The following is a 10,434-nucleotide window of genomic DNA, read 5'->3' as shown; positions in this document are numbered from 1 at the left end:
AACTCTGTGCTTCATCAACAATTTTGCTAACTGTGAATATATTATGTTGTAAAGAAAAAAAGATATCACAAATTTTGTTTCTGTCTTGTCTACCACATGTTTTTCTCTTGGTAGAACCTAAATCCAAAACTGCAGCACTGGCGAATTCCACTGAAACTAACATATTTTATCTACAAACTAGTTCATAAATCAGGCAATTTAAAAAACAGAATGCATTGTCATAAGCATTAGACAAAGATTATACAAATTCAAACACCTACTTTGGCTCCTTCTGTTTGACTAATTCTATACAAAAGATACCAACTTTGATCTACTTTTATGAAACAAACTACTTGAATACTTTGAGAAATATTCCAGAAGGCTTGAGGTAAGGGCCATACTAAATGCATTAAACATCTTAAGTTAAAAGTAAGACAAAGCAAATATTTTCATTAAGGCTTTGGCAGTTTTGATTATCCAAGTGTCTTAAGTACAGAACAAAGAATGTGGGCATTTTCAAGAGACTCATAAACAGACTTGAAGCCGTGGGACCTGAGACCCAGAACTCCAATCCCAGCCTGTGTCCTTCACAAAAGAGCCTCTATAACAAGCTCTACCGGGGGGAAATCATGTTAATCAGAAGTTGTTTTGAGTTATATGAAATATCACACATTCTCAGTGGTCAGATTATAACATATACAACATTGATGAGGAAAAGATCCTACGGGTTAGTAGACCACATCACGCAATACAGTTTGGACATGCTGGTCTAGTATAAAGTCATCTATAATATTTCCCAAATCAAAGGAAGTTCGGTTTTGCCAAAAGTTTTAAGCAAACATTATTACGGTTTTTAAAATGTTGTTATTACCGTGCACCGCAAAAAGTTATAGTAATTACTACATCCTGTAACATTCTGGAAGTAAGAAGGATCACTTGTTAAGTCGCCGTCTAGTAGTTTATCCAGTATCTAGGTTGGGAGAGAGGGAGAAAGAGAGAAAGAAAACATCAGCGTGGGTAAAAATGTACAGACATTTGTCATTTCATTTATTCAACAACTTTTTCATTCCTCTATTGTTTCATCCAGCGCCCACTTATTGTGCATATTCTCTGTGCTAGACACTGCCATGGCACTGGAGAAACGGCCATCAACAAAACAGACCAATGGTCCTCCCCCATAGAGCTTTTATTCTAGGCGGTGGACAATAAGCATTTTAAGTAAATTACGTCATGTGGTAGATAGTGCCAAACTCTTGAGTATGTTAGGGAATGGTAAGGAGAAAACTAAAGAGGAGTAGGAAGTATCATGCGTGTGCATGTGTGTATGGGACACTGTGGAGAGGAGGTCACAGAGGATCTCACTTAGAAGGTGACATTTGAGTAAAGACATGTTGGATGAGAGGAATAGAGCCACACAGACATCTAGGGGAAGGAAGGTTCCAGGCAGAGGACACAGCGAGCTCAAAGGCCTTGCCTATGGGAGTAAACCTTGTGGGAAGGGTGCCTTAACATGGATCATGAACTGCTCACCAAATGACATAGAGGGAAGACGCAGGATATGGTGCAGCTCCAGATTTCTGGAGCTGGTGGAAGTTATCTTTGGGCTGACATTAAAAAACCCAGTCACCAGCTGAGAGGGAGAGCAGTCAGCATGGTTGCATGCTTTCCTCCAGCCATTGTCAGCTGCGTGGAGACAAGCACAGACTGGCAGAGGGGGAGACTGAGCCAGGGCTATGGTTCAGCCAAAGGAGTCGGAAGAAGTGCAAAAGAGGTTTGGGCTTGGAAATGTATGGAATGACTGACCCTAGGTTGAATACAGGTAATTAGAGAAATGGAGATTTGAGGGTGTTAGAGATAGTGGAGAGGCAGGAGGATCAATGGACTGAAAGGTAGTGAGGGTGCAGGGCTGTAAGACTGGTACATTAGCGGAAGAGAGCTAGGACAGGAGGTGGTAGTTGGAGAAAGATGTTTGAGTGTGTGATTGTGGATCAGCTGCCAGCTTTTTAGGGTATGAGAATCAGCAGCTAAGATGAGGAGGAGAACAAGATCATTGAAAAACAGGAGGCTGAGGCACCAAGGACCAGGTCCTAAAAGGACCATCAGTGTGGACCCTGCAGTTACCAGGAATTATGACAAGAATAATGCTGGAGAGAGCGACAGGGAGGAAGGAGCTCAGCTATTCAAATGAGAGAGAGTAACCAGGGGTTGGCAGATAGACACAATTGGAAGTGGTCAGAGGCCCTGTCTGAGGACAGGAGAGTCAAAGCTCAATGCTTTAGGAGAGGGCAGGGAACATGATCTGAAAGTCACATGATGAGCAAGGAAGACACCTACTCCACCTATGAACCAAGAGATACAGAGAAGCTAAGAGAACAGCCCCCACTCAAGAGGACCACAGGGACTGCAGCATCATCAGCAGAGAGCCAGGTTTCCGGCAAAGCAAGAGGCTGAAGACATGGAAAGGGGTTGTTGATGATGATATTACATTGTAAGGAGTTCTCATGAAAGGATTCTAAGAAATGAAGTCAGCACATCTTAAAAACAATCTATCAAGTACAAAGTTAGGTCTCTTATCAGATAAGGCATTATTATTCTAATTTCGTGGGTGAGAAAACTGAGACACATGAGTTTAAAGAACTTGCCGAGGATACCCCACTAATAACATCAGAGGTGAGATGATCAGGCCACAACTCCTGAGCCTGCACACTCAACCACGCACACACTGGCTCCCAGCAGACAGCCTGCAATGCTTCCTACTTGCCAGTTCCTTCTGGCCATGTTTCAATGTTTGAGAAATAGTCTCATTATTGTATTCATATTCTCTTTTTTTTTTGAGACCGAGTCTCGCACTGTCACCCAGGCTGGAGTGTAGTGGCGAGATCTCAGCTCACTGCAACTTCTGCCTTCCAGATTCTAGCAATTCTCCTTCCTCAGCCTCCCGAGTACCTGAGATTACAGGCACCTGCCACCATGCCTGGCTAATTTTTTTTTTATTTTTATTTTTAGTAGAGACGGGGTTTCACCATGTTGGTCAGGCTGGTCTTGAACTCCTGACCTTGTGATCCACCCACCTCGGCCTCCCAAAGTGCCGGGATTGCAGATATAAGCCACCGCACCTGGCCTGTATTCATATTCTTTTTCAAACATGAAAGAACTTATTCAAGTTCCTATTGCCATGGGGATAGAGGCCAAGAATGAAAAGGGTTATCACCGTAGAAGGCGGTGTGGGTGGAGGTGGTAGTAAGTATTCTCTACCAATGCTACCATTGCCCCACATCTGGTTGTGCAGCTCCATGGCGATGCCTGTGGCTAAGGGGTGCGAAGAGACAGGGAACCAGCCAAAGTTCTGCTTGCTGAGCTGGAGAGCCTGGTTCAGGGCTGCATCTGGAGAAGTGGCCACCTCTTATCCTCACACAATGGAGGCATCTGCTTGCCCAGCCCTGAACCCAGAGGACTGCATCACCACAGAGAAGGTGACTTTTTCTAATCTGTTCACCCGGAGGGGGCACCATAGGCCGGGGTCATTCTGAATGCACACATCATTTCTGAAACTCATTGTTAGAAATTATCTTCAACACCAATGGGAAAATAAAATATAAAGTCAACCTTGGAGAATAACTTTGCTTTTAGAAAGAGTTAAAAGTCATTTGTTGGCTGGTCGCGGTGGCTCACAGCTATAATTCCAGCATTCTGGAAGACCGAGGTGGGCAGATCACTTCAGGTCAGGAGTTTGAGACCAGCCCAGCCAACAAGGTGAAACCCCATCTCTACTAAAAATAAGAAAAATTAGCCGTTCATGGTGGCGAGTGCCTGTCATCCCAGCTTCTCGGGAGGCTGAGGCAGAAGAATCGCTTGAACCCAGGAGGTGGAGGCTGCAGTGAGCCGAGATCTTGCCACTGCACTCCAACCTGGGCAAGAGAGCAAGACTGCATCTCAAAAAAAAAAAACAAAAAAAGTCAGTTGTTGTCAAAAAATAACATGGGTGGTTAGGACCTGTGAAGTTAAGAACTTTGTGATTCAGAAAATCATCATGGAAAAGGAGATAATACTGGACAGAGGATCAGCCATTTTACATCTTGCAGAATATCTAAGACACCCCAGGATTTTTATAGAATGCCTGCAAATTACCATAGGAGAAATACTGTGGTGGAAATGCGGGGAACAATTCCAGTCCCCGGTCTGCCACAATCCATTTGTGTATCCTTCGGCAATTCATTGCTATCCTCTGAGGTTCGGCATCCTCTCCCCTCACCAGTAAGTGCATGTGTGTGTGTGTGTCTATGTGTGCATGTAAATACATAGGGAGAGTAGATGACCTATCTCCAGAGTACTCTCCAGCTCTGAGTTACTACTCTTTGATTAATTAAATCATTTTAAAGTATCAGAGCGTCAAACAGGCTTTATCATTTTAGGCTTGAGATTCTGACATTTATATTCCCTTGGGTTTCAGGATTTGTTGGAGTCTTCCTTTGCAGTCATTGAAACACATTTCAACCACAAGCTGTTTACTGTCCTAAGTATCATTTTATCTATTTTCCTTGAAAAAGCAAAGGTCTTGTTTTAATTCATCACTCAAGATATGGGACAAATGGTCAAAAAGACATTCCAAGCCTTCAAAGGTTTTGCCTGCTTGGGGTTCCGGTTTCTGATGTATCTGGTTTGGGACAGATTCTAACCTCATGGGTCATGTTCTTATTATCTCTGAATATACAACATACCTGAACTTTTCTACAGCTTCACTAATCCTGTAGGTGTTTAGCCTGCTACATTATGTACCAGTCATCTTTCTGCTTTTTTTCTCAATATGAGCCTCTCAAATGCTCTTGCTCTTGACACTGCTTTATCCCTGTGTGCTTCTTTAAAAACATATCAAATGTTTCATTTGCAAATTGGTCTTAGGCCACATAAAATTTGGTATTAATTCTAAATACTGAGGTTTCACTCCTTTGTCCCCTCTCTGACTACCACAGCAGAAAGTCTTGAAAATAATATCATTGCAAGTGGAAGCATGATCCTACATGTCCCCCAGGAGACCCCTCTTCCTTTGTGTTTACAATTACACAAGAAATTCTGAATCCACACTTTGCAGCCACATTTAGTGTCCTGACTCAGAGAAAGGAGAGCCTGGTGGAGCTCTGTAGGATGGCTCAGGACTCCCTTTGCTCCATCCATTTGCACAGCGAGCTGCTATCAGAATTCACAGCAAGGGTGGTCACTGCCTTGGGGGATTTCTGATAGTGTCCTGATACCCTACTTGTAAAATGAAAAATAACTTTGTGTTATCCTCCACCTTCTCTCCAAGGTTGCATGTCTCCTATTTTGATCTGAACTGGCTGATCTGCAGTGCTCTTAAGACTTAATATCAGACTTCTGCTTTAATAACAATAACGACATTAGATATACTGTTACAGAGATGTGTCTAATAACAAACAAATTAAAGCTCTCAAAATTCAGACCTTGCCTCATTTACTACTGTGTCAAACACGATGGCTCTATAGTAAATGTGGCAAAAAGCCTCTCAGGGAGATTGTTTACACATAGCTCTGTCTGCATTGGCAAAAAAACAAAACAAAACAAAACTTCCTGTATCCTCATATTTAGTATATTCTTACATTTTAAATAACCGAGAAAGAAAAGAGTGAAGAACATAATTATTTATTCTCAAGTTTAATTTTACGTGAGCAGTGTAAGGATATGCACAAATACCAATGGCCCTTTGTAAGAGTTTCAAATTACTACACTTTATGATCTTTGTTCCTGACACGTGTGTCACATGTCATTTGTTACACACTGTGGTCATTTCTCCTGGCTGAAACCCTGTTTGTGGATATAAAACTCTTCTACATGGTTTAGAGCAGATGGTGAAGCATATGCTTCTACTTCCTGGGTTGCCTTTCTTCTGATTTCCATATGATAGGGTCTGCCTTAAGGGCCTCCATAGTATTTAAAGAAATCAAAACAGTTAATGAAAGACACAGTTAGATAAACACTCCAAGATGATCTCAGGCTTAAAATACAGCCAAAGTAAATTCAAAGGAACACAGACAGTCCTTTTCTTTATTATAAGGCCACTCAACTCGCCTCCCAATCTCAAAAGGAATAACAGAGATATACCTTCTTAACAAAAAAATGCCTGAGCACCAAGGTGTTCCTACTGACCTGCCCCCCTCCCCAGATGGTTTTAATTGCTCAAGGGCAGCACAAGCCCCCTAGAACTCACTTCAAAGGCCTGAAACCAGTTCTGCTTCCTGATGTGTTCTATGCATTCGTGGCACTGCTTCTGGAAGTACTTTTTCTGCTTCTCATCCAACAAGCCAATTTGGTACAGGAATGCTGCATAGCCCCCTATAATCTGAGGACAAAAAAGACACACATCAATGCCACAAAGGGAGAAAAAGAGACCTTAAGGAAGCCCATTTGCTTGGTGAAATAATCCTTTGTAATTGTTAATCTTGTGCTGGTTAGCCAAGTAGGATAATTACATGCACACACATATACACCCCACAACACACACAACAGAACACAACACAATATACACACACACATATTTGCACTGACAGCCAATGTAAGCTGACACAGTAAATTGATACGTTGAAACATTTGGTAAAAATTAAGAGATTTAAGTCATAAAGTCAACTGGTATTTCCCTTATCAAGTTAGACCTCTAAGAGGAGCCTTCCATCTGATAAAAAAGGCTTTTAATCTCCCTAAGAGACAAAATAGAAAGTCAAAAGGAGACACCTACTGATTCGGGATCAGAATATCCATCTCCAATAGCAATTCCTTTCAAGTTGATCTTCTCCTCCTTCACAGGGTTGAGGGAATGGATGAGGTGTGCAATGGCTGGCACATATTTCCCTGCGTAAGACTGAGAAGGACAGATGTTGAAATGGCCAATCACAAATGGATGCTAGTAAAATTAAATGTACTTAAGTTAATTAAAATAACAACGAAGGAGCAATCTTTCCACATGAGGTATAATACCATCTGTTTCCTAACCCCACATTATAGATTCCATAATAGCAAAAACCTCTGTCTTCCAATTCTTTTGTCGTCTCAAATAGCACCACATGACATGCACAGGTTCGATGCACAAAAAATCACAAGTGAACATGTAATAAATGAACATTCTAATTTCCTTCCAAAATAAAATAACTTGGGAGAACACAATTCTGCCATGTGTTAGGCGTCTCTTACCAGAAAGCTCTATTCAAAGATTAGAGGGGAAAAAAATCTCAAGTTCAAAATTAAGATTTCAAAATCTGATAATGCTGCAAATTTTGAAGTCAACATGTACTAATGGAATACATGTTCCATTAGTAGAAAGGAAAATAATATTTACTGCCACTTAAATTTTCACTTAAACTCATCTCTATTTCCAACCTTTTCTAGCACAAGGTCCTTTTTCAAGGTCAAAATATTTTGTAGATATCTTTCCCCCAACAAACATGATAATAGTTCTACTTTCAGACTGTGCTGGAAGAGCTACTATTGACTCAGCAATATTTTTCAAATAATTTTGCATTTTGCATTCTTTCCATCAAAAGTTGCCTTCTTGATATCTCCACTTGTATGTCCAATATTAAACTGCAGACGTTCAAAATAAAGCTCCCAATCCCCAATCCTGAGGCAGCCTCCCTTTCAATTCATGTTAATTCTGTTTTTCTGCTGCGCAGGCCAACAATCTTGGTGCCATTCTTTATATCTCTCTTTCTCTCATATTCCACAAAAGTCAATCAGCCAAGCTTGTCAGCTCTACCTATTCTATCAAAATCTGTCCAGAGTCCAATGTCTTCTCACAACCCCTTCTCCATCACATCATCTCTGGCCTGGATGACTGCATTAGCCTCCTCATTGGCCTCCTTCTTTTGCCCTTATCCTTTAATGACTTCCCATCTTCCCAAAAGCAAAGGCATAAGCGCTAGCATGATCTGCTCCTTTCTCTACCCTAAACCCCCACTACCCTCTTGCTCATTCCTCTCCAGCCCACTGGGTTCCACGCTATTCCTTGCACATACCAGGCACATGCCTGCCAGGCCTTTGGACTAGCTGTTCCCTCCACCTGGAGTGCTCTTCTCACAGACACCCATATATATGGCAAAGTCTCTCAATTTCCTATATTTTTTCTTTCCTATTTCCTTAATACTTACCATTCTCCAACAAACTTTTACTTACTTATCTCATATACTGTTATGCTCCTACCCATACTAGAATATAAGATCCGTGAATACGGGGACATTTGTCTGTTTTGTTTACTTGAGTCCACTATGACTGATGTGTGTATTTGTTAGTGCTCAATAAATAGTTGTTGAATGAATGAATCTTAAAATGAATCCACAGACACCTGAAAAAGAGCAATGCATCTATGTTCAAAACAGACTAGAGATACTATGTGGATACCTGCGAGTTCACAGCATCTCCAAGGCTCTCCAGGGGTCTGTAGGTCAAAGGCTGGGAACCCCTGAAAGCTCTTATTTTATCCATACCATAATCATATGCTGAAGATATCATTACTCCCATTTCCAGATAAGGACGCTGAGGCTCAGAGAGGTTAAGTCGTAGAGCCAGAATTATACCTGAGCTGACTGATTCCAAAACCTAAACTCCTTCCAAGCAATGATAAAAGAATGCCATTAATGTAATTTATCCAAGATCTCCTCATTGATGCAGCTCTCTTGTGCAATAATAATTATTCAAAGTATTGAATCAAAGCAATTTATCCATTCATACTTGTAAGTATATTTTAGCTTCCTTGTGTAATATAAAGGTATGTCCATATGTCTGAAATTTGGTTTGTTGTCTAACTGTGCTACATTCTCTTGTTAGTGACAAGAAGTGAACATTTATCAAAAAAAATTTCTGTAAAATGACAAAAAAGCATATTTCCCTGAGTAACCATTTTACTAGTAAAAATGTATTATTATATAGTCTTTATTCAATGATAGTTTATTGGGCAATTCTTCTGTCAAAGGCATTGACATGGTATGCCTCTGTGTCTCCAACCAAATCTCATCTCCAATTGTAATCACTACGTGTTGAGGAAGGGATCTGGTGCGAGGTGACTGGATCACTGGGGCAGTTTCCCCCATGCTGTTCTCATGATAGTGAGGGAGTTCTCACGAGAGCTGATGGTTTTAAAAGAGCCAGTTTCCCCTGCGCATGCTCTCTCTCTCTCTCATAGTATCTTTACAGCAGTGTGAAAACGAACTAATACAGGCATTATACTAGATACCTGAGGAGACACAAAAATGAATAAAGCACAAAACTTGCCCTCATAAAGGTCACAATTGCTTTCAAAACTATATTATGGAAACCATGACTGACACATGATAGAGCAAAGTTTATCATTTCTTAGATTACGATTTCCATAATGTATACATTGCCTAGCACAAAGTAGGTAAATAAAAACATACTTGATAAATGAATGACTTATCTGGCATTACTTCTAAATACTTTTTCCCTATCAGAAATTGGTACAAATGCTAAAAAGTTTATCTTCCAGTGATATTATCACTCCAATTTTCTTGTTATAAGACCTGGTAATAAAACATCTCTCTTGACACTTTCTGACATGGAAGGGCATGTACTTTAAGTTGCTGTGTAGGTAGTCATGAGAAACGTAGGCTGAAACATCTGCATTTTTATGGCACCTTCCCCCAATGACCATCATGTGTATCTGGGTATCCGAGATACATCCAGACAGGGAATTAAGAAGCAACACCCATTCAGTTTTTGAGCATTACTATGAGCCAGGCTACCTCACCTACTTTAAGCCAATTTAAGATAAACATTATTTTCCAATATTTTATAGTGATGAAAACAAGGGCCCATGCATTTCATTCACATGCCTGGCTGGAATTCTACCCTGGCTTGGCTGTCTCCGCAGCTCCCCTTTGTCATATCTAATTGCATTTCAGTCAATGAAATCTTTTCTATTGAGAAGATACTCTAAAAAAAAAAAAAAAAAAGCCATCATTATTATTATCATTATTATGATTTTTTTAGACGGAGTCTCGCTCTGTTGCCCAGGCTGAACAGTCAATGGTCCTGGAATACACCATGGGTCTGAGGTCCCCCAAGGTGGGACTACATCTTGGGTTTATCTACTCCAGGCTTACTAAGCTGATCATTTATGAAAAACAAAACAGTGAGATGAGTAGTACTACAACCATATCCAAAATGAAATTCTTCAATATTCAGTCCACATCTGCCAACCTCACAGTTTTTTTTTTCTAACTTTCTAATGACTATCACCCACTTCCTTGCTTTGTGTCAGTGTGACAAATCCGTCATTGCCTTTTTCATTAATCATTCCATTGGCTGAGTGACTCAGGCTGTCACAGAGAAGAAAATTATAGAATTATTTTTATGGAAAACAGACACCGAAACATTATAATAAAATTTCAATTATTTTCACTCTCCTTGTTAAGATAGCTTTTTTTTTTTTTTTTTTTT

General features: G+C 40.5%; 1 protein-coding gene across 3 annotated transcripts in view; it reads right to left on the bottom strand.

Moving 5' to 3' along the window:
- Nucleotides 1-10,434, bottom strand: part of CPVL (carboxypeptidase vitellogenic like) — a 160,641-nt gene that overhangs the window by 78,069 nt on the left and 72,138 nt on the right. For all 3 annotated transcript variants that reach the window (XM_017881353.1, XM_017881352.1, XM_017881354.1), the window contains exons 8-10: nucleotides 6,725-6,847; nucleotides 6,200-6,331; nucleotides 851-949 (exon numbers count right to left, since the gene is read on the bottom strand). In XM_017881353.1, coding sequence (XP_017736842.1) covers nucleotides 851-949; nucleotides 6,200-6,331; nucleotides 6,725-6,847 — 354 coding nt within the window. The remainder of the gene's footprint in view (nucleotides 1-850; nucleotides 950-6,199; nucleotides 6,332-6,724; nucleotides 6,848-10,434) is intronic.

Source organism: Rhinopithecus bieti, unplaced genomic scaffold (assembly GCF_001698545.2).
Source record: "Rhinopithecus bieti isolate Rb0 unplaced genomic scaffold, ASM169854v2 scaffold_13174, whole genome shotgun sequence".
Lineage (NCBI taxonomy): Eukaryota > Metazoa > Chordata > Mammalia > Primates > Cercopithecidae > Rhinopithecus > Rhinopithecus bieti.
Note: the sequence above shows the minus strand (reverse complement) of the source record. Positions and strands in the feature narration are given on the sequence as shown.